The sequence below is a fragment of the Myotis myotis genome, unplaced genomic scaffold (assembly GCF_014108235.1).
Source record: "Myotis myotis isolate mMyoMyo1 unplaced genomic scaffold, mMyoMyo1.p scaffold_m19_p_17, whole genome shotgun sequence".
In the NCBI taxonomy this organism is placed as follows: Eukaryota; Metazoa; Chordata; class Mammalia; order Chiroptera; family Vespertilionidae; genus Myotis; species Myotis myotis.
This window is the reverse complement of record NW_023416321.1, coordinates 17,737,373-17,762,656: the sequence shown is the minus strand read 5'-3', so window position 1 is coordinate 17,762,656 and position 25,284 is coordinate 17,737,373. Positions and strand designations below refer to the sequence as shown.

General features: G+C 42.6%; 1 protein-coding gene across 4 annotated transcripts in view; it reads right to left on the bottom strand.

The window, feature by feature from the left end:
• PITPNC1 (phosphatidylinositol transfer protein cytoplasmic 1) overlaps positions 1–25,284 on the bottom strand; it is a 219,308-nt gene that overhangs the window by 86,952 nt on the left and 107,072 nt on the right. For all 4 annotated transcript variants that reach the window (XM_036339894.1, XM_036339895.1, XM_036339893.1 and 1 more), the window contains 2 exons: positions 12,645–12,733; positions 11,788–11,795 (listed from right to left, as the gene is read on the bottom strand). In XM_036339894.1, the coding sequence (XP_036195787.1) occupies positions 11,788–11,795; positions 12,645–12,733 (97 nt within the window). The remainder of the gene's footprint in view (positions 1–11,787; positions 11,796–12,644; positions 12,734–25,284) is intronic.

The window sequence follows — 25,284 nt, the reverse complement described above, 5'->3', positions numbered from 1 at the left end:
AGCACGCCCAGGTTCAGTGTCGGGAAACGGAAGCAGCATATGCAAAATGCATGGCAGAGCTGAATTTCCAATTCACTACAGACATGCTTTGGAAACATGAAAGAGCTATTTTTAGTCTGGTGATTGATTAGGGTTGCTCTGGCAATAAGAAACACTTAGAACAAAACTAAATGCAAGCAAGTCTTAAAGAGAAAGGGACAAACAGGCTGAGCATTCCACCGTCAGTTTCTGGATGGTGCTGGAAGCCCTGGCTGCAGTCTCCACACCGCAGAGGGAGAGGGGCTGGTGGCCGTGGAGAATGGGTGTGGGGCAGGAGTCTGAGGCTTGTGAAGTGTTCTGCACCCCAGAAGCATGCAGTGGCAAAACTTTTAGAAGAATGTACACCCTTCACTTTGAAGGTCATCACTATTGTCATCCTATACCCGCACAGCTCCCAGTGTATGGGGAAAACTGTACTCGAACAGGTATTACTCCCACCCTACACCAGTTTACCAAGTAAAATAAAATCATATATTCTCTAACAGTGTATTTCTAAAACTTACCTAATAAAGCCTCATCTAGTGGGCTTGCTAAAAACAGATTCCAGGCCCCTCTCCTGCTGATTTGCTGAGGGTTCCAGGTTCTCCTCATATGGCCCAGGTGTTTCTTTTTTTTTTTTTTAAATATATTTTATTGATTTTTCACAGAGAGGAAGGGAGAGAGACAGAGAGTTAGAAACATCGATGGGAGAGAAACATCGATCAGCTGCCTCCTGCACATCTCCTACTGGGGATGGGCCCGCAACCCAGGTACATGCCCTTGACTGGAATCGGACCTGGGACCTTTCAGTCCGCAGACTGACGCTCTATCCACTGAGCAAAACCGGTTTCGGCCCAGGTGTTTCTTAACCCCAGGAAATTTTGGGTCAAAATGATGATCCAAGGTAAACACTGGCAGCATTCTCCATGTCCAGTCTGGGCCAGACAGACATGACCCAACACTGAGGTAGTAATGGTACTGTACTTACTAGCATCAGGCTCTGTTGGAAGTATTTGATATATAAGGTACATGAGTATTTCTAGTGTAGTTGAGTACTCAGTCGGGGGTTATGAGGGCTAAGGCACAGGCTTTGCTTTTCAGTATGCCCTGTGGCCACTGAGCAGAGAAAATACGTGTGTGTGCATCTGTCAAAGGATAGATGTCCTTGCTTCAAATAAACCCAAAGAAGGAAAAGAGGAATTACCCGAAAGATAAACTGGAGAAATAATTATTTACTTCGGAAATTCAAAGTGATAATAGGATGGCTTAAGTTAGTTCCTACTGTGGAAGTGCTTTTAAATCCCTACCCAGAACTCCAGGAAGGGCATGAATTCTCAAGTGTAAAAAAATATGACAAATGAACAAGCATTCATGACCACACTTTTGGTCCTATAAAAGACATGAACAGCCCTAACCGGTTTGGCTCAGTGGATAGAGCGTCGGCCTGGGGACTCAGGGGTCCCAGGTTCGATTCCGGTCAAGGGCATGTGCCTTGGTTGCGGGCACATCCCCAGTGGGGAGTGTGCAGGAGGCAGCTGGTCGATGTTTCTCTCTCATCGATGTTTCTAGCTCTCTATCCCTCTCCCTTCCTCTCTGTAAAAAAAAAAAAAAGACATGAACAAAACCTAAGTCCAACAGGAGAAGATTGGTTAAGCACACTGTGGTGGACTCTAAGGCTATTAAAAAAGCGAAGTGTAAAACAGGATGATTCTATTTTTGTAAAAAGAGAAAAAAACACACCCATCAATGGTTAATATATTACACAGAAAAAAAATAGAGAAATAGACATCAAAATATTGTGGAGAACAGAGGGAATTATGGGGCCCTTTTATTTTCTATGCTATACATTTTTATGATGTTTGGATTTTACAATAAAAATCTATTTCCAGTAATCAGAAAAATTCAAATCCAATAAACAAGTGAATAAACACATCAATTATATCCCAAATTCTATTATGTGTAATGGAAATCACAAGATGTTCTAAAAATTCTCTTAATTTTAGTCCACTTTAGCTTAAAGAAGAGCATATTATAAGAGCACTGATAAGTAGATGGAGGAGGTAAAAATCCAGAAAGTTTGGCAATCACTACTTCAAGTGTTGTTCATGGAGTTTTAACACAGGGCAGGATCTGAGAGGTGACACAGTTCAATAGTTCAAGCTACATTTAAGTGACATCAGAGTTTATTCTTCAAATAGAATGTTATGAAGTGACATGGTGGCCAGTGGGGCATGTCCAAGGAACCTCCTGGACCAAGAAAAGGAAAGTTTAAAAACCAGTGATTGAGCCCTATAACTCAATGCCTCATTCCGGATCACCAGCTGTTATCCTTCCACATCTGAGGGCAAACTTTATATGGAGGCTTGGAATGAAGAAAGTTAAATGGAAGAGTTGAGAAGCTGGCCTGGGGTAGATGAAGTATTCATATGCTTTTAAAAGATCATTTCCTTTTAGCTTTCATCTGGAACTCAATGCATTCCTCCCTGGCCATCTTGTTCCGACTCCACGCAACACATGTTCCCTGCTATCAATTAAGCTCTATACAGACCTGACCTTTTCTCTAATGGAATTCCCCTGAAGACATCGATTCTCTGGTACCGTATTCTTTGTTGTCATATTAAATGTAATCTAAGGCCATCCAGGGAATTTCAGTTTGAGATGGGATCATTAATAAAACTGGATCTGCAAATGTTCCATATCTCACTAACAAGAGACTTATACCCAGAATGCTCCATGGGACTAGGGAAGTCAGGCCTGGAGTGTAGGGTTTATTATTATCTAGGAATAATAATAAATCCGGGCTGTGCTGTTTGTAAAACAGAGGATGGTCGGTGGTGAGTCTATATATAGAGGCAGTTGGTAGACACCTAGATCTTAAAGTATCTTTAAATTTATTCTTCATCAGGAAATTTTTATCCTTCCATTTTATTTTATTTTTTTAAAATATAGTTTTGTTGATTTCAGAGAGGAAGGGAGAGAGAAAAACATCAATGATAAGAAAGAATCATCAATCGGCTGCCTTATGTACACCCTACACTGGGGATTGAGCCTGCAACCTGGGCATGTGCCATGACCGGGAATCGAACCATGACCTCCTGAGCCATGCTGGACGGGCTATCCTTCCAGTTTGATAGAAAATTGGCCCTATAGTTATAAGGTAACATATATAAAACTTCTCTTTTGTGCAGGGAATATCTTTAATACACATAATGATTTCAATAAGGTATCTGTCTGTCTGTCTCCCATCTACTCAGAATCTCGGTCATCATACAGGAAAAAATGCAAAGGAAATAACAGGAGATATTTGGGTTTCCTTTGCTGTTCTGGGTTCCGGGGGCCATATATGACTTTACCCACAGATAATGTGGGTAGTAAATAGTGTCAGGGTAGTTGGGAAAAAATGACAAAGAACATAGTTCCAGAGAAGTGAGAAAAGGAACCCAAGTGGAGATGTTTTAAAAAGTAGAAGAATTTTAAAGCAAAGAACAGGAATTGCATGTAAATACTAGAGATGAGGATAAGCCAGAGAAAATTTTTCCCAAATATAGGCAGCACAGGAAGAAAAATGTCTCCAAGAGCAGTGGACCAGGAAGAGAAGTGGGTGAGTTGAGAGGAAGGCAGAGCATGGAAATAGAGCAGGAAAACAGCTACGTGTAGTCCAGTCCACAGTGAGGAAATGAACGCCAGCCTCTCGGCTGCTTCTCATCAGCCTGCACCCTGCACAGAAGCTTCTGTTCATTCAGTAGTTCATTCATTGATGGAGCCTCTTCCCATCCTCTGGCCCGATGAGTAACAGCACCCACTGGAGAAGCAAGGCCAGGAGGGAGAGGGAGCAAATACATGAATGAAAGTATGTTTTCTCAATGGGGACACAGTTTGCTACCTCCACTTCCATGAAAATCAGGCAGAGAAACTAAGTTCAGGCTCATACAATGTAGGGCTGGACCTGTCCAGGCAGCAATAAGCAGAGGATGCTCATGAATACTGATAGCTACACACAATAAAGGCAGGACACGAATTTAAAGAGACAGGCAGGCCACATCAAATGAAAGAGAAATGCATGTAAATAATAGAGATGGGAACAAATTGATGTGACTTCCCAAATATACATTGGCATATGGCCAGTTTGGAAACCTCCAGATTCAGTTAAAAACTATAAGAATCTCCCTTTTAACCAGCTGGGCAAATTCCTCACTTAAATATATACTATCATGTAGTTCAGAGAATCATAGTGATTAGAAAGGTCAAAAGATATAGGGCAATTTTGCAATGACTTTATTTAATCACTAAAATTTAATATATTAGCACAACTATAGTTATGTGCATTTTATTTTATTTTTATAGCAATCTGCCCCACGAAATTTTTCCAGTTGTATTATTCTGACCTCACTAACTTGAACACAACTCCATAGACATTAACAAACTGTAGAAAGAGAAAGCCAATTTTTAGGTGGAAAACAGAAAACAAGGAAAGGAGAATTTTCTGGTAAAATCTTCTATGGAAAATTCCTTTAAACAAATATTTTTTCTCTGATGATTGCCCTTTGTAAAGTCATTCCGAGTGATATTTAAAAAAATATAAACAATTTAAAAATGCTATGTTAGGATAGAGAAGCCTATTCTCTGTTCTCTCCCTGTCCCCCATCCCCCCTCCACCCGCCCCCAGGCTGAATTAATTTTCTTTGAAGTACAAAGAGCCTGGGAACAGCTAGAGCAAATGGACATGGGATAAATCAGACAGACAACACTGACTGATGTTCCAAGGCTCCTGCTTCACCAGGTGCTCATCTACTGGGGTGCTGAGGTATGAAAATAAATTCCAGTCCTGCACAGGACCAAAGCACATCTGTGAATAAGCTGGGTTGCAAGTGGTTCACCCATACAAGCAGTTCATTTTCTGAAATAAGTCAGAATGCATAAGCTCAATGTCATCCTTATAAGCTGCTGTCTTTGCTTTGTGATCTAACAGAATCAGACGGCTTAAAAAGGAACTTACAGGTTCTAATTCTTTTAAAAAATTTTCATTTGTTGGGAGTTCTTCAAAAACTGGCATTTGAGTAACAATAATCCTCAGGTGACATATTAGCCCACTTAAGTGTAAGAGAAAAGTGACATTAACCAAAATATAACTGATCCACTGGCCTGGTTACTGAGCAAATCATGGCTCTGACCCTGAGAGAAGCTTCTGGAGTTCCCCTAAGTTTTAGAAGACTGGCTTTGAGAAATCCAAGGTCACAGGGACAAATAAGTGTGGCAAATATTTCATGATACAGTTCCCTTTTGGAGATTCACAATATATGTTAGACTATTAAAGGCTCTGAGAAGTCCTGCAATACCAAAAATCTGTTCAACTTTATAACCCAGTGTGTTTTCCTTACTTAATAGGCTATACACCGTCTTTATGATTGTTATAAATGGTACTAGATTGTTTCCATCTAAATTATTTTGAGCTCTGAAGATTTTTGAACTTGATCATTCTGGCTCCATTTAGGACACCAGCTTCATGACATGATGCATGGCACCACTGACTTCAACCATCTTCTCTAGGAAGGTCCTCTTCTGGCCTAATTGCTATCTTGCTCATCAATGTCTCCAACTGGAGGACTTTCTTTGGCCTGGTCCCTAACAGGTCCCAGCTCATATGTTCCCATTTCTAAGAAGGAATACTTTTCCTTTACCCCACACAAAATTATGTACTGCCCTGGATATTCAGTTAATTGCGACGTAACTGAATTTCCTACTTGCCCTGGCCAGTGTGGCTCAGTTGGTTAGTGTTGCTCATGCACTGAAGGGTCACAGTTTCAATTCCTGGTCAGGGCACATACCAATTGATGTGTCTCTCTCACACTGATGTTTCTCTCTCTCCCTTCTCCCTTTAGAATTGATGAGAAAAAAGTTACTTCCTATTCTTCTAACCCCCATCACAACCTCTGGTTTCATGATCCCAAAGAAGAAACACTTAGGGGCCTTCATTCTCTTAGCTGACAGAATCATGAGATGGACCAATTGACCTCTAATTTCCTTTCAGACAAGACTAAGCCTAGAGTTCTGGTGTAATAATGTATCTTCCCTGGACTTGTGCCTATTTCCTAGTTTGGTAATAACCCTTAGCGGGATCTCGGCGGAAGGAAAAGAGGGCTGGAGAGTAATGGTCATCAGCACCCATCAGCTCTTTCAATTATCAGGGAAGCTGATGAGGCCAAGATTGCAAGTGGAATTCCTGTCCATGACAGCTAGCTGCTTTCAGAAAAATACCTCAATCAATTGCCACTCCTGGGAAAATAACCTGAGTTCATCTAGACCCGTGGTTGGCAAACTGCTGCTCGCAAGCCACATGCGGCTCTTTGGCCCCTTGAGTGTGGCTCTTCCTAAGCCTTAGGAGTACCCTAATTAAGTTAATAACAATGTACCTACCTATATAGTTTAAGTTTAAAAAAATTGGCTCTCAAAAGAAATTTCAATCGTTGTACTGTTGATATTTGGCTTTGTTGACTAATGAGTTTGCCGACCACTGATCTAGGGTGACTGATGGCCCATCCCTAGCTGTGAGCAGCCCTGATTCTTCCAGGCTCAATAAAACCAACCCTGAATGGCCCCATCTCTCATCATGGCTCAGTACTGTTTGAGGTTCTCATTCAAGAGTCATTTCCTTAGAAGGGGTCGGTCAATGGGGAAAAAAATGTGTCACTTGTAATACTTTCAACAATAAAGATTAATTTTTAAAAAACAGCCATCTCCTTCTTCCTGGTCTATTACAATTCACTTTTTCTACCTCTTTTAACTAAATAATTTAAATGCTAGGTAACACTGGACAACCCACACCTACCTTTGCTCCCTGGGTAACGGCCAGCTATTCTAACAGAAAGGACTTCCCATGCGTCATCACCTCTCCTGCAAATTCTTATTAAAAGAAGTTTTGGTGGACCCTGGTCAAGTAGCTCCGGTAGTTAGAATGTCATTCCGATATGCCAAGATTGCAGGTTCAATCCCTCTCAGGGAACATGCAAGAATCAACTCATGGATGTATAGATAAGTGGAACAAAGCGATGTTTCTCTCTCCCCCTCTCTCTAAAAATCAATCAATAAAAATTTTAAAAAAGAAACTGAAGTGGTGAGAGAAAGGCAACTAAATTGCTTTTTAAAAAAAAAGGATGTTTTAGTGGAATAGGATGGTCATAACAGAATATATATAATATTCTAGGTCACTCCTATTGACTTACTATAGCTTAGGTTGTCAAATTCTTACAAATGAGAAGAAAATCCGTTTCTTCCCCCTCCATTGTTACTGAGGCTGAATCGATGCTGCTGAGCTATGTCCATGCTCCAGCGCTGCCTTTTTTTAGCCCGAGAAAAACAAAGTCAGCTGCTCTGGAAGGCAGCCAGGCTCCTCGGGCACCTTCCTTTGTGACTTTTCAAACTTCAGAAGGACCAGCAGGTTCTGAAGGTCTCTTAGATGGCCTGTCCTCTGGAGAATTGCGTTGTGTAGTTCTTTGTTTATTGTATAATTAAGATTTTTTCCTACAACCAAGCTAAAGATATATTTTTCCATCTCCTGGGCAAATCACATTTCCACATAATCCTAAACACATGCAGTCACTCACCGTGATGAAGCTTGAATGTCTTTATAACTGTGATCACGTGGAAACCCTAGATGATGACCCTAAATAGAAAGTTCTCGTGGCTGGATTTTGTCACAAATGAGGGCAGCATGAGGTCTCAGTAATAGGCTGGAGAGTCACATATAAGACCGAGGGGAGCCTAGGAATAGACAAACATTGCTCTGGGCTAATCCTATGAAAAGAAACACCACTCTGGCTTCCCTGAGGGAGGGGTAGGGCTTGGTGACCCAAATTGGAAGTCTGACATCGGGGAAGTTGTGCTTTGGGGGACAGACAGGAAATATAAAGCTTGGAAAGACATCAAGAAGAGCTATTTAGGATTAAAGGATCAGGGGATAAAGAGTCCAATGAAAAAGCATTTAAAACAGGAAAAAAGATGAAAACAATAGAAAACATCTGCTGTAAATCCTGGGGGCAGACCCTGTGGACACAGCTGAGCCGGAGTCACTGGGAAGGAGTGCACCTGCAGCCAGAGAGAGAAGCCCAGACTCCCCCAGCCACTGGAGTGAGAAAGAAAATCTGTCCTATATTTGGGATGGAAAACAAAAGTGGATTAGTTGCTTCCCTGTGGAGAATGAAATGTGGACCTTGAACTGACATTCAGAGCTGCCCTGCCCTGGCCTCCATGTGTCCAGGCAGCCAGGATCCAGTGACATCACTTAGCTACTGGGCCTGGAATGAGCATTGTATGTAAGAACTGTGGCCCACTCTCAAATTCAGGTTGAAGCCTAACTCCCAATGTGATATTTGGAGATAGGGTCTATGGGAGGTGATGAGGTCATGAGAGTGGGGCCCTCATGATGGGATTAGTGCCCTTATAACAATAGAACAGGAAGCTTGATTTTTTTCTCTCTGCTGTGTAAGGACACAGCAAGAAGGTGGCTTTAGGAAAAAACCAAGATGGCGGCATAGGTAAACACCGGAGTTAGCTGCCTCGAACAACCACTTCAAAAATACAACTAAAAGATGGAACAGACATCACCCAGAACCACAGGAAGACTAGCTGGGGGGAAATTCTTCAAGTAGAAGGAAAGAGAACACCATACGAGACTCAGAGGAGGCGCAGTGCGGAAAATACAAAGGTGCGGAGGTACGCGAGGAGCGGGCTGGTAGCTGAGGGCGCGGTTGTCGTTTTCAATCGGGAGGGAGTCTCAGCTTCTGAGCTCCAGTTCTGGGCGAGTCTCTAGGGACCCAGACTCAAACGGGAGAAGCGGGACTGTCTGGCATCGGTCGGAACGTGAGGGCAGCTTTCTCTCCGAGGTTTGCAGCAGTTGCTGGGACTCTGAGAGGCAGAGCCTCTGGGGATGGGACTGAGAGCAGCCATAACTGCTCCCTCCACCTGCTCTGTTGATCCCGTGGGACCTGCCCCGCCCAAGCCCTGCGCAGAGCCATTTGCCAGATAGCCTCAGGCAAAGGCTAGATTAGCACCTTCCTAGAGGACAGAAGTTTTCCCACTGCAGACACAGCTGATTCTCACAGCCAGTTGGCCTGGAGGTCAAATCCCCCTAGTATTAACTTCAACAATCAAGGCTTAACTACAACAAGACTGTGCACAAAGACCACTAGGGGGTGCACCAAGAAAGCATAAAAAATGCGGAGACAAAGAAACAGGACAAAACTGTCAATGGAGGGTATAGAGTTCAGAACCACACTTTTAAGGTCTCTCAAGAACTGTCTAGAAGCTGCTGATAAACTTAATGAGATCCTCAAGAAATCTAATGAGACCCTTGATGTTATGATAAAGAACCAACTAGAAATTAAGCATACACGGACTGAAATAACGAATATTATACAGACTCCCAACAGCAGACCAGAGGAGCGCAAGAATCAAGGCAAAGATTTGAAATGCGAAGAAGCAAAAAACACCCAACCAGAAAAGCAAAATGAAAAAAGAATCCGAAAATACGAAGATAGTGTAAGGAGCCTCTGGGACAACTTCAAGCATACCAACATCAGAATTATAAGGGTGCCAGAAGATGAGAGAGAGCAAGATATTGAAAACCTATTTGAAGAAATAATGACAGAAAACTTCCCCTACCTGGTGAAAGAAATAGACTTACAAGTCCAGGAAGCGCAGAGAACCCCAAACAAAAGGAATCCAAAGAGGACCACACCAAGACACATCATAATTAAAATGCCAAGAGCAAAAGACAAAGAGAGACTCTTAAGAGCAGCAAGAGAAAGAAACTCAGTTACCTACAAGGGAGTACCCATACGACTGTCAGCTGATTTCTCAACAGAAACTTTGCAGGCCAGAAGGGAGTGGCAAGAAATATTCAAAGTGATGAATGCCAAGAACCTACAACCAAGATTACTTTATCTAGCAAAGCTATCATTCAGAATTGAAGGTCAGATAAAGAGCTTCACAGATAAGGAAAAGCTAAAGGAGTTCATCACCACCAAACCAGTATTATATGAAATGCTGAAAGGTATCCTTTAAGAAGAGGAAGAAGAAAAAGGTAAAGATACTAATTATGAACAAGAAATATGCATCTATCAACAAGTGAATCTAAGAATCAAGTGAATAAATAATCTGATGAACAGAATGAACTGGTGATTATAACAGAATCAGGGACACAGAAAGGGAATGGACTCACTATTCTTGGGGGGGAAAGGGGTGTGGGAGATGCGGGAAGAGACTGGACAAAAATTGTGCACCTATGGATGAGGACAGTGGGGGGGGTAAGGGCAGAGGGTGGGGTGGGAACTGGGTGGAGGGGAGCTATGGGGGGAAAAAAAGAGGAACAAATGTAATAATCTGACCAATAAAGATTTAATAAAATTAAAAAAAAAAAAAAGAAGGTGGCTTTAGGCCAGCGGTTCTCAAACTGTGGGTCGCGACCCCTTTGGGGGTCGAACGACCCTTTCACAGGGGTCGCCTAAGACCATTGGAAAACACATATATAATTACATATTTGTTTTTGTGATTAATCACTATGCTTTAATTATGTTCAATATGTAACAATGAAATTGGGGGTCACCACAACATGAGGAACTGTATTAAAGGGTCACGGCATTAGGAAGGTTGAGAACCACTGCTTTAGGCAAATCAGGAAGAGGGCCCTCACCAGAAACCGAAGCAGCCAATACCTTGATTTTGAACTTCCAGCCTCCAGATGTGAGAAATACATGTCTGTTGTTTAAGCCACCCAGTTTGTGGAATTTATTATGCATCTCAAGCAGACTAAGACCCAACGCCGCCGCCGCCGCCGCCGCACCCCCCCCCCCCCCCCCCCCCCGCCCGCCCCGCATCAAGTGCCCATACCTGGGTTGCAGGTTTAATCCCCAGCTCTGGTCAGGGAGTGTGTGTGTGAGACAACTAATCTCTCAATATCTCTCTCTCTCTCTCTCTCTCTCTCTCTCTCTCTCTCTCTCCTTCCCTCCCTCTCTTTCACTCTCTCTAAAAAAATCAATGGAAAAAATACCTTCGGGGGAGAATTAACAAAAACCCCCACAAAAGACCAAAAACTCAACTCCATCACAGTTCAGTTAACCATTTTCTTTTCTTTTTTCTTTTTTTTTTTTACTACCATTTTCTTGTTATGACAGTCTGACCTGTTGGCCGCTGGGGAAATGATACAATGAAAATACCACAACACAATGTGTTATACGGTCCTTTTTTAAAAATGGAAATAATGCCTCCAGAGGCTCTTAGAACAAGAAGAAATTAAATGGTTTTTATCAAGCCACTGAGACGGTCCAACCCAGAGCTCTGAGTAAAATAGTTTGAATGTATGTCTTTCTAGTTTCAAGGTTCTCCTGTAAGGGATAAGGCCACCCCCTTTAGGTATAAACCCTACCTTCCATTGATAACAAGCATCATCTCTTTAATACCATGTTTCTAGAAGCTGTTCTGTTATAGTGAACTATCACAAGTAGAACAGCCAAGCTATTTAAAAATGCAAGCAAAGTTAATTATGCAAAGTAACTCTCAAGGCATTTTAAATTAACATTCATATTCTGGAACAAATGAAAACAGTCAGGTTATTGCATTATATATAACTATGTAATACCCAACATTTAAATATTTCTGATTCTGAATTATTCCTCTATATTTTTATTAAATTGGTAAGATGAGAAATACAAGGGCAGTCCCAATTAATCTACTGATCATATGCTGAATATTTCAAAATGATTAAATAAAACTTACTGTGTATTCTGGTCCCAGATGTTCATTTGGAAAAAAGGGGAAAAAAGAGAAAGAGAAAAAAAATGATGATTTAGACCACACTTATATGCAATAGAAAACCACAGAACTAACATATACTAGTGCATTACAATTATTAAAAATGTGGTAAAGAAACCTTCCAAAATTAAACTTTTATAAATATTAAATGCTTCATGTTTGCTCTTGAAATTCTTTCATATGGTACTTTGGTGGTTGGTCTGATAAGGACTGTTAGACAATTCAATTAGCCTGCGGGTTTGTGGCTAATTAAAAACCAAAGAGTTGGGATTATAAAAGCAAAATTAAAGACTAATAATTCTAGTAGAGCAATTCATTAACCACACAGGCAATCTTTTAAGTGGAAAAGCAGCTCTCAGAACCAATAAGAAGAGCTTGTTATTGATGATATTGAAGTGGGACCTTGAATTTTCATGTGTTTGAGGGCAGGAACAAAACCTTCTAAATTTTCTGGCCACAGTTTCTAGTTCAGTATCAGCATAGCTATGTCCTATACTGTAGTTTAGGACAGAGAGACCTGACAGACTCTTTTACATAAATTATAGCCAAGGTGTTCTTTGGGGGGTGGGATGGGGGTGCTGTAAAACAAATAAGTCAAAATAAGCCACACCCCAAAATTACTTGAGAAATCACTTTAAGAAGGCAAGTGAAATGGCTTAGCTTAACACCCCCATCCCTTCTAGGAAAAGCGAAGACTTGAAAGGACGGTACAGCACGCGTCTCCCACGTCTCTGCTGGGATAACAAACTCGAAATCAGTGAAATCTGACCATGTGATGTCTTAGTGCTACATGTAACATACCGGCTGCACAAAGGACTTACCTGTAATTGTGTAGGGATAATAGTTCCAAGCCTTCTCTGTAACATAAAATATTTTGGGAACAACAGCTCTGGCCCAACTAGGCAGTTTGCTAAGAGGAAAGAAAGAAAGAAAAGGAAAAGACCATCAGAGTCTGTCAGTGCCTTGCTATGCTGCCCTGTCTTTCTGGATGGATTGACTGCTAGAGAGCGGAGGAGTCCTGCGGCAGCCCTTCTCTCCGCAGCCACCCTTCCCATCCCTCTGGTCCTTCCCGCAGTTTGTGGTTTTCTGTGCATATTCACCTGCTCCTCAAATGTGTGAAGGCAGAAGGTTACAGCCCGGTGTGGGGTACCTCATAGGACTGGAAGCCTGTCCTCTTAGGTCTGATTTACAAGGACATGGGAATTCAGTGGCTGGGAGGTGCTATGTTTAAAGTGTTTGGCCAGCCTGGTCTTTGTCTACTAGGAGTGATAGGGCGGGAGAAGTAGTATGAAGGTATGTTTAAACGACAATATGGGGGGGGGGGGGGGGAGGCGGCAAATGTTAAAGCCCAGATGTCAGTTTAACAATCCAAATGAGCCATGTCTTTTGAAAGTGGACTAAAACAACAGAGAGTAGCAACTTCAGAGATGCGAAGAGAAACATAATATAACACCTTCATGACTATAAGGTTGACTGCGTCTCCCCTCAAGGACGTATCCACCTCCTAACCTGTGAATTTAACCTGATTTGAAAATAGAGTTTTTGCAAGGCAAAGTCTCCCTAGGTTTGAGAGGGCCATGTGAAGACGGAGGTGGAGACTGTTTGGAGGGACGCAGCTACAAGCCAAGGACTGCCGCACATCCCCCAAGTCAGAAGAGAGGCAGGAAACAGATTCTCCCTCAGAGCCTTGCTGATGGAGGAGGAATCAGCCCTGCTGATGCCTGGGTTTTAGACTTCTGGCTTCCAGAAAAGTGAGAGGATACATTTGTATAGTTTCCAGCCACCCAGTTTTGGCAATTTGCTGCTGCAGCCTTACCAAACAAATATGACAGAGCCGTGCCTCTGGAGCTAAACAGAGAAAACCCAAGCGCACAGGTCCCAACACCTTTTGTAAACCAAGGGCTAATTAAGTTTTGTTTCCCTTCAGAGGCAAATTCCACAGCAAAGGACAGGCCTAGAGAATTCCTTAAATATTGTATTTAAATATACAGTATTCTATATTCCTTAAATATGTCGGCACGATTTTATTTCCCCTCAGCAGTACACCCTGGGGTTTCCTGTCTCTCCTACTCTGGTGCCTACAGCTGGGGTCTGGGACGCGGACGTCTAGCAGTACATCAGACCAGCGAGAAGATGCAGGCGCGCAGCTCCTCAGGGCTGCATGTTGGCAATAGAGAACACCACGAGGCAGTTTTAAATTCCAAGCTGATAGAGCTGGGAAAGGGGGCGGGTAGGGAATCACGCTTCCAGAATCCCAAATCCCTAATCCCTCCGGACGTGGGATTCAATGACAAGCAGGGCCAGTAAAATACTGTGCACCTTGAATGTCTTCTCCGATTGTTCCTCCTGTTTCTGACAGTATCCAGGACTTGCTCTTTAAAAGACAAATGTGTATTTTCAATGGTTGGCTGGTTGGATCTAACCCAAAGCTCTGGGCCATTTCTCAGGGTTAAAACAAAGGGGAGATGAACGCTCCCCTGAGCCAGGTGACGGTGACGAAGCCCACTGCTTCAGGTGGGCCGTGGAGAGAGAGCCGGAGCAGCTTCGGAATTCACATAACCATCCTTCTTGCTGCTCTAATGCAGAACGCCTCACTCCTAGGAAATCATCTCTGCGGTAACTGCTCATTTACCTTACATTCACCGCTCAAAAGGAAGGCTGCTTCCCGACAGGCGTTTTTATAGCTTCTGCCTGTGATTTATTCTTTCAGTCCTTGAAGTGGGAGCACACTGGGGCTGATGTCCTGTGTGGGTCATAAGCAAAACTTCCCCTGTGTTCCCTCCTCTTTGCCCCCAATTCCAGAGTGATATGGCAATTAGTATAGGGAGGGTGGATTCTACTCACAGGCAAGAGGATTGCAGGCTGTCCCCAAAGTAGGCGAGGCATTGTTTAGCTTAGACAAAGCACCTATGGCTCCCTACCAGCACTGGGGCCCCCCTATTCACTGTCTTCCTTGGGAGCGGTGATCCATCTACACTGCACCCCTCCCCAGATCCATTAGGCTCCTCAGGCATGCCTCTCTGAGACCCAAGTCCCCTTCCTCCACAATTCATTCCCTGTATCATTTAATAAGCCTCCCAGCATAAGCACATTCCTAAGCAGCAATCATTTTCTGGAAGGAACATGAAAGGCACTGGCGATTTTCCATTCACATGGAGACTGTTCCCATTTGTGTAAATGGTCAGGACTCTAGAGTCTAGGATCCTTATTTTTAGCTGATTCATTCACCAGCTCTTGCAGGGTACACAGCCCTATAGTCAATTACCTTTTCCAGTGAGACACCCTAAAAAACACAATCCTTCAGCCAAGATGGTTGGTATGATTTTATGCGACTGTTCTATTTAGTGTGGGAGGGAGGTCCTTCTGGTGCGAGTCATTTACCGGGCCAGGCGCAGGAGGCTTCTGTGACAAGTTCTCTAATACTTCAGTTTAAATATTTTTAAGCCCATGAACAGACCTTCTCTCAGACCCCAATTTCCCCAGAGCACATCATTATTTAAATCATTCTGGTCTGAGAAAGTAAAATTTAGTTTTCCCTGCAGTAATGATTTATCAGGGCTGCAAGCAAAAATGGAATTAAATTAGTCCCCACTGTTGCTGTCACTTTCACGATGGATCCTGTCACACCGCCTACAGTTCTAAGGAGACGTCTGTCATTCAAGCGCACTACTAGGTGTCAAACAAGAACCTCTCTTCCCAGAAAGGCGGCATGGTTCCAAGCATGTCCTCCTGGGCCACTGGCCAGGACCGAAGCTCCCCATGGCCCCTCTCACCACGACCCAGGTTTAGAGACACTGGGGGAAAAGATGGGCGTTTGTCCCTGAAGCCTTTACCAGAATGCAAAGCATGCTGCTGTGAAATGATACCAAGTTCCCCAAAGGCCTTTGTGGAAGACAGACTTTTCAAGACGTTTGGTTTCTTACTTTGAAACTTTAGTATGATGTAGAACGCATCAGCGACACAGCTGGGTGACCAACTCTTCCTGGTTTGCATGGACTGCCCTGGTTTTAGCGCTGGCAGTCCCACAGGCTAAATTCCTCAGTCCTGGGCAAACCGGGATGGCTGGTAGGTCATCCTAAAGCAGCAATTCTCAATGGCAGGTGGGGGCTGGGATTTTGCAGCCCCCCTGGGGGTGGGGGGAGACATTTGATAAAGTCTGGAAACATTTCTGGTGATCACGACTGGGAGGGGTGGGTGGAGGGATGCTGCTGCTGTCTAGAGGCCCAGGATGCTGCCCAATATCCTACAATGCACAGAACAGTGCCCACAACAAAGAACTATCTGGCCCCAATATGAACAGTGCCAAGACTGAGAAACCCAGCCTGGACCTAAGTGAATGTAGTCACTGCAGCCTTCATACATTCTCCAGGTTTCCCAGAATCACAACTGACCCGGGAAGAAGGCCCCGTAGGCAGGCATAATCCGAACACTCAGGTTAAAAGTGTTTACCTCCTTCGTAAAGAATTTATGAAACTGAAACATAAACATCCCCCTCCATTAGAAGCTTCTGATACTTTATAATCCAGATTATCACCGCGTTTCCTCATGACATATAATCTCTCTTCACAATTAATGCACATTGGGGAATATTGGGCCCCAGGAGGTACTAAACATCATTAGGCCAAATGTGATCTAAGTGGAGTCTAATCTAATTTTCTCAACAGGGACCAGATTTACAATGGTCTTAACTGGAAATTTTGGATGTCAACATTCCCAGCAGAAAGACAGGCTTCCTGAGTTCAAGAAACAGTGCTTCGCTCAGGATGTTCCCGGCAGAGTGCACCTGAAGAACCCTGCCACTGTCAGTGCTGACTGCAGCTCACTTAAATGACTTTAAAAGGACTTAGCTGCTGCCCTGGCTGGTATGTTTCAATGGCTGAGCGTCGACCCATGAACCAGGAGGTCATGGTCGATTCCCAGGGCCTGGATTCGATCCCCAGTAGGGAGCGTGTAGGAGGCAGCTGGTTGATGATTTTCTCTCATCATTGATGTTGTTATCTCTCTCTCTCCCTCTCCCTTTCTTTCTCTGAAATCAATAAAAACACATTTAAAAAAATAAAAGGACTTAGTTGCCTTTGTGTCCTCATTTCCCACTGGTCCATTTGACAATTTTTGGGTAATAATCAATTATTCCTATCCAGTTCCACATACAGTAATTTCTGAGGTCTCTACACTTCTTCTGCAGCTGCTGTACTCTTCCTAATGGTTTTTCTGGCTGGTCTTTTAGTTCTGCTAGTAATGTAATTCTTCCTATGGCAGCAGAGAGATGAGCAGTTTCCAGACTGGAGCCATCACCTGCAAGAGGCGGGGCTGCCGGCTTCCTCATAAGAAGTTCTTGGATACCAACACCGCTCTCCCAAATGAAAGGGACACTTTATGCGGGGATTCCGGGAAGAGGCCTATCTGGCGCAGGTTCTTAGGAGGGCTTTGCTTGGACAGTGTGAGGGACACGTGGCCAGCATGCTGTCGGGAACCCAGAGGAGCAGCCCACTTTTTTCAACATCAGCCATCATGGAACAAAGATGGCCAGGCTGGAGTGGCTCATTTGGTTGAGCATCATCCCATGCACCAAGAGGTCACTGGTTTGATTCCCGATCAGGGCACATGCCCAGGTTGTGGGCTTGATCCCCAGTAGGGTGTACAGAAGGCAGCCAATTGATGTTTCTCTCTTATCATCGATGTTTCTATCTCTCTCTCCTTCTTCCTTCCTCTCTCTCTAACAAAATCAATAAAAACATCTATATTTTTTTAAAAGGAACGAAGATGGGAGCCCACTGAACTGGACACTAAGATCCTAATAATTAGCTAAACATTGTTTTTGTGATTTCCCATGAGAGTAGCTGAGGGCTCCGTCATTGTGCAAATGCCTGGCATGTTCTTAAGAATTGAGGTGGGGACAGAACAGAATAGTAAGCACTAAAAAGTATGCCTAAAAGAAGTCCCTTACATGCTCTATTTGTCCATATATATATATATATATATATATATATATATAATTATTATTATTATTAATTGAATAATTTATCTAAAAGCATATTAAATATATATTTATATAGAAGATTAAGTATTCCAAGATATGCAGCGACTTTAGATACTGTGACTACATGCTAGCCCCACCAGGGCAGAGGGCTTTGTTCTGCTCAGAGCTGCCTGTCCTGGCCTAGAATGGGGCCTTGGCACGTGGCACATAGCAGATGCTCAATAAATATTTTCTGAATGAATGAAGATTGCGTCTGGATATACAAAAGCCAAATAATGACCATGAAGAGCCTTTAAAAATAGCATGGATATAAGCTCTGAGGTCAGAATCTCTGGCTCTGACACTTTTCTATGACCTGTTGCCGAGGTGGTGGGCCCCCCAAAGGCACATGAGCTCGGGGCACTGGGTTCTTACTCTGGGGAAGATCTGGGAGAACAGGAAGAGGAAATGTGAAAGACAGACCCAAGCCATGGCAACAAAGCTCTACCGATGAGCTCATAGGTAGAGCCACCAGCTGGTGGCTTTGCTTGTCCAGTTAAACAGGATTCATGGCTTATGGAGGCTGCACCTTCTCCTACCCAGAGCTGCTTGAGTCCAGAAGAGGTTGCCCTGGAAGGTAGGAGCCACATAGCAAGAGAAACATTCTCTCTGCAAACTGACTGAGGCATTAGGCGAACTCACTGTTGGAAGCTGGCCACCCTCCCTGACTGGCAGCTGCCAGCATAGTCTAATTAATCCAGCAGCCGTGGTGGGGAAGAACATGTCACTTCATGACTGAAAAACAAGCCTAAAATAGGCTTCATCTTTCCTCCAAGGCACCCCACCCCCACCGATTCCCACTCCTCAATGGGAAGGGATTAGAGAGGTGCTAAATATGAAAAGGAAATAAAAAGGGATAGAAGAATCACCTCACGTGATTCTGGGCTACAGGTTTGATTTAGAATCCCTATTCCAGAGTTTGATGAGTATCTTGCCTCCTTTCCCTGGATGCCAGGATTTTTTAAGACAAGTTATTTGGTTAACTAAACTGGATTTAAGGACAACCACCAAATGCACTAATGTATCAGCACTAATGTGATGTCCTAAATGTATTAGGCAACCGCCAAAATGTACTGTGCACCCAACAGTGTATTAGATGTTATAGGAAGGGCCAGAGGCTAGAGCAACCCTAGGAGATGAAAGCAAGTAATAAAGGGATAAAAGGCCCTTATAAAAGACATCTTACCAAATTAAAAAGGACACAGGACTTCAATAGGCATTTTTCCAAAGAAGAAATACAAATGACTGATGAGCACATGAAAAGCATTAGGGACATGAATGCCCATCAAAACCGCGAGATACAACTTCACACCCACTAGGATCGCTATAACCAAAAAGACAGACAATAATAAATGTTGCTGATTGTGTAGAGCAGGCATGTCAAACTCACGGCCCGCAACGAATATTTTTGTGGCCCAGCCAACATAACGGTATGTAAGAAATGTTTTAATAAAAATTTCATAACTTAATTTTTACAATATCCTGCTATACATAATTATTAATAACGAACTACACCATTCGCTAATGACTGATTACTATCATTGTGTTGCATTCATTTCCCTTACGCGCCTTATGCGCAGGCACAACATTTTTCTCCATTAATACTAGCAGCGAATATTTTAGCAGCCGATTGCCATGTCATTAGTCTTGGACTGGCTTGTTTGGTATGCGCAACAGGAAATATTTCACTTTCGGAGAACTAGACAAATAGGTTTCTTTGCGTTACACTTATTAATTTGTGCAGTTATTCAGTGTCTGGTAAGTTAATGTTCAAGAAAAATATTAATTTTTATTAAAATGTTCTATTATTTTATGTTAACGATTACTCGTTTATTTCAGCCCTTGTATTCAGCATGTCTCTATCAAAATAAACCTATGTTTCTATGAAAATTCAAGCTTTTGTTTTTTTGCGGTCCACATAAACTTAAACCTTGTGTATTTGGCCCGTGTTAGCCTTTGAGTTTGACATGCTTGGTGTAGAGAAATCGGGACCCTCATGGGCTGCTGGTGAGAATATGTAACATTGCAGTGCTTTGCAAACCAGCTGGAAGTTCCTCTTCCCACTCAGGGGGGCTCAGGCTTGGACTGGGAGCTCAATGGGACACTTATTTTAGAATTTTGGGACAAGTGATAAAAAGAAAAAAGGGACAATTTGGACCTTGGCATGGCAGCGTGTGGGGGTGATGACAGAATGAAACAGTCTTACTCTACCTAAAGGTGGTTCTCATCAATGCTGCCCTTGGCCCCTGGGAGCTACCCAGTCTCAAGCCTCCGGATAATTCTGTGGGCCACTAACATCCTTCCCTGAAATGTCCTTTCTACTCAAGACAGACTCAGAGAGTAGGTCCTGACTACACAGGCTTTGTGTATTTCCAGTATCTCCAGTAGTTGCTTTGGATAATAAATTTAAGAAGCAACTTCTGAATGAGATTTGGCTTATTTTGCCACCTCATGAATTCAGGTCCAGAGGACAATGATATTTCTGTGTACATTATTAAATGGGCACTGGAGGACATGGGTCAACTTGAGGTGGGTTAACTCAAGTTTGTAGCCACAAAGTAATGGGTTGGTTTTCTTTTATGATTATAGAACTATTTGTTATTTTATGGTTATGTCACTCATCAATTTTTCTCTTTCTTTCTAAACCATAATCTACCTGCTTCTAAAAATACCTGATGCATACTCTTCCATACATGCCCAGAACCTTTTAAATGATAAAAGGATGGATCTAGTTTATATTTGTACAAAGGGAACTGTAAGTTCTTGGTTCCTCATTTATGTATGCTGGAGGAGAGTCAGGATAATGTCTGAAACTTGCTTTGAGCATAGAAAATTCAGGTTGAAAAGGACCTGAAAGGCGGTCCAGTTTAACCGCCTATTTGATGTTTGAATCTGCTCAGGGACAGCCTGAAGACTGGGTTCCGCTCATTCTCAGGACCCTGCCGTGACAGCATAACTGACCACGAGGCACCCTACTGCCCTCTCCCATGGCTTGCCTACTGCTATTTCGTCCCTAAATGGGTGAGAATGCCTGAGATTTCTCCCTGGCATTCTCACCCATTGGTCTTTGTCCAATCAGCCCTCCTGGGGTCTTATAGAATACACAGGCCTAATTCTTTCCCCCCTGACTACACCATTATCCAGTTTTATCCATTATCTAGGTTTTCTAGGTTAAACGTTCTTGGTTTCGTCAGTCATTTTTCATGCCACTTTGGTTTCTAATTCTAAAATTTATATGAACAATTTTAGAAAAATAGAATAACTAGGAGGGACTTGCCCTACCAGATATCAAGGCCCTTTATAAAGCTATAGCAATTAGGACTTTTAGGATTATATTCTCTAATTCTATTTTTAAAACAACCTTGTTGCCATTTTAATTACATTTGCATTAAATGTATGATTGATTTGGGAACTGACAGCAACTTTACAATACAGCATTTCCCGCCCATGAATGAATGCTGCCTTTTGTCTGGAGTTTTAAAATGTCCTCTGCTAACATTTCATATTTTTTCCAAAAAGTTTTTGTACATCTTGTGGATTTGTTACTGGGTACCTTTAGCTTTCTTTTTCCATTATAAGTAGAATTTTAAAAAGTCATTGTTTCCCATTTATTGTTCCTGCTGTATAATACTAATGCTAGTGATTTCTGATGTGGATTTTATACCCAAAAAATCTTGCTGAATTCTCATATTGATGTTAACAGTCAAGGATAAATTTTATTTAAGTCATGATTTATTGTTGTCATTACATTCTGAGGTATCTGATTTGCTCATGGTTTATATAGGATATTCATGTCTTCACTGAGATGGGTCTGTAAGTGTCCTTTTTGTACTGATACTGTTCAGCTTTGATGTTAAGGTTCATGTGGTAGGTACTACTCACTGCCTTCCCAGCTGTCACCATCCATTTCATCCCCTTCCCCAGAAGCACGTCATGTTTCTTGAACATCTGGTATTTCATTGGCTGGAACTAGGTGGTTTGGCCTCAACCTTGCGGCAAAGGTGGTCGGGAAGGTGGGTATCTGATGTTTTCAACCCATGAATTATTTGGGAATGCTTACATTTTCTAAATGATGAAAAAAACTCTTTGTTGTTGTTATCAATTTACTTTTGTAATCAGCCCAGAGGATCTCCATGATAGTGATTTTCTGGTATTTGTTGAGATAGACTTCTGGCCTGGTTTGTAGTCAGGTTTTGTACATTTTCGTGTGTGTTTGAAAAGCATACTGGTTCCAGGACGTAGTAATGTCCACTGGATCAAGCTTGCCATTCTGTTGTTTATATTCTCTCTGTGTCTCAGTCTGTTAAACTGATATTATGTTAAAATCCCCCACTATAACTTTAGGCTACTTATGACTTTGTCAGTGCTGCCATATATTTGTTGCTCTAGGTTGAGGTTTAGGATTTAGTTCACATACCTTTATTGTGCCCACTGATGTATTTTGATTTATCTTATCATCAAAATTTGTTTTCTAGTTATGCTTTTTGCAGGATTCTCTTTGTTCTTCCTCTGCCTTCTCTTGAATTGATCAAGTTTTCTTTTGGAAGTTAAATACTTACAAGTATATACCTGCTCCTTCAGAGGTCACCTTTACATTTTGAATATGCACACTTGCCTTTCAAAAGTTTAAATGAATCAACATTTCCCTCTTCTTCCTAAATAATATTTGCAACTTAAGAGTGTTTTTACTATAATTACTATCCTCTCATCTTCTATTACTGTCTATTATTTAAATTCCATGAACATACCCACAATTATTCATCATTAATATTTTTAAAACATTCTATGCTCATTCAGATTTGCCCAGATGTTTACCAACTTCTTGTTGATTATTACTTCTAGACCCTCCCCTCTTCCTTCTTGGATTCAAGTTCCTTTTATTTCAAGTACATCCTTTAGTAGTTCTTTCAGTATGAGTCCCTGTAACCTCTCTGTCTTTCATTGTAAAAAATAATTTAGAAAATATTTTTTATTGATTTCAGAGAGGAAGGGAGAGGGAGATAGAAACATCAATGAAGAGAGACTCATTGATTGGCTGCCTCCTGCATGCCCCACACTGGGGATCAAGCCCAAAACCCGGGCATGTGCCCTGACTGGGAATGGAACTGTGACCTCCTGGTTCATAGGTCACTGCTCAATCACTGAATCACATCACCCGGGCTCAAAAATTATTTTTATGCACAAGTCTCAGTTCCACCTCCCATTTGCATAAGTCAAGGCCATATATCTGTCCCCTATGGGTGTGGCACCTCTCAGATGTCAGGCCTCACTTAGTTCTGACTGCCTCCGGCTTCCTTAGCATTCACTCATCTGCTTTCCGTTCTGGTTTGAGTTTCCTCTTTATTTCTCGTACCTGAGGATTTCCCTTTCTTTGTTTGGAACTCCGCTTTATATTGTTATATTTCATCCTGTGTTTGTCATAGGAGGTGGGGGGAAGGTCCACATTAATCTTTTTGGTACTTATTCCTGGAAATCCAGATATTCTATTTATAACAAATTTCCCTCTTACTGCTGTTTATTATTCTCCTTTAAAATAAATACCATATTTTTGATAGAGAAAACAGACATGACAGAGACAGCTTGTTCTGTCAGACATGACAGATACTTCTTGTTCTGTTTTAGGAAAAGTCAAGTTTTCTAAAATTTCTTCTAGAATCTGGTAAATACAGAACATTCCCCAGGTAATAACTGTACCTGTTTTCTTACATCTCCCTTACTTCTCTTTGCTATACAGAGATGATCTGGGCTCTACATTTGAATTATATCGTCTGCACTAACAAGCCAAAGCAGCATGTTTAAAAACCTCTCTCTGTAAGGAAGCCATCCGCAGGAGAGACCCAGGGCTCAGCTACTCCTGCAAATCAACAGCTGGCTAGAGGCTGAACTGGTTCCAAACCCTGGGAATTCACAGCTCCAAGGAGATGAATGGGACCAATCTAATTTGCATTTCATCGTGACTCAGGAAATCCCTGGTACTGCATCCTCAAGCAGATTAAAACATGTTGGTTTAGCTCTAGCTGGTATGGCTCAGTGAATAGAGGGCTGGCCTGTGGACTGAAGGGTCCCAGGTTCGATTCCAGTCAAGGGCATGTACCTCAGATGCAGGTTCAATCTCCTCTCATATCAATGTTTCTCTCTCTCCCTCCCTTCCACTCTTTAAAAATCAATGGAAAAATATCTTCGTGTGGCCCGATCACACAGCAGGTCGTGGTTCGATTCCTGGCCTAGGTTGCGGGCTCGGTCCCCAGTAGTGGGTGTGCAGGGGGCAGCCAAGCAATGATTCTCTCTCATCACCAATGTTTCTATCTCTCTCCCTTTCCTCTCCTCTCTGGAATCAATAAAATATATTTTTTAAAAATATCCTTGGGTGAGGATTAACAACAAAAACAAAACAAAAAAAAGAACACATGTTGGTTTAAGCAGCCCAAGGCTTCACTGAGAGATTTCCACACATCTAGTGACAGGACCCAAACTCTCCACGAAGAAGGAACAGTCCACTTCAACCTGTCGGAGCGTGGAGGCCATGTGGGATCCAAATACGGCTTGAACGATGGTCAAAGCACAGACAATGGTTCAGGGAATAAACCGGGGGCAACATCCAGCTATTGTGTCAGAAATGCTTTCTGAATAATCACACGTGGGCCAATTGGAGAAGCTGCACGTGGGCATAAAGAGTATTCATGGGATAAAGCGTATTCATGGAAATGACAGCTAGGCCCAGACTGGTCACACACTGGTTCACTAGAGTCAACCCTTACTTTCCATAAAATATATTCCATCTGGCATGTGACTACAAATTTCTGACCCAGGGAAAAAGGGAAAGGAAGAAAATCGGCTGAAGTGGAGATGATTTTCATGGGGAGAAAATCAAACAAGCACTGATGATCAATTATGCCATGAGTGATAAGAAAATAGCAAGAGATTAAAGACTATATTTTGCAAAGCGGAAATGGTAGTCCTGATGAGTACTGCTTTATCATCCTCAAGTCTTTCCCCATCCGAAGCAGAGGTGGCCACCTCCTCCTTGGGAAGGATGGGTCCACCCAAGAAATGGAAACCACTTGAGCACTGCATAGCACACACTGGCCACAGGGGACCGTTCGTTTGGTCAATTCCCTTGCAGACACCTGAGTGATCACCTGGCAGGAAGTGGGAATCTTACCACGCCAAGACCCCAATGGTACACGGCCACCTTCAACACTTCTCTACATGCCATTGCAGGCAAAGCCAACTTCTACTGCTGCTAACTCTGAACCAAAGGAGAAGACAAAGCCCTTTCATCCTTAAGATCAGATTTCACCCTAACCTGTCCCTTAAAGCGTGGGGAAGGTAAGAGGAACGCTCCTCTTGATGAAATGCAGTTGAGAACTATTTTGCAGAACACAGGGGATTCTGTTGTTGGAAACAACTAGATTGGTGGATGCAGAGAGCTGACCTAATGA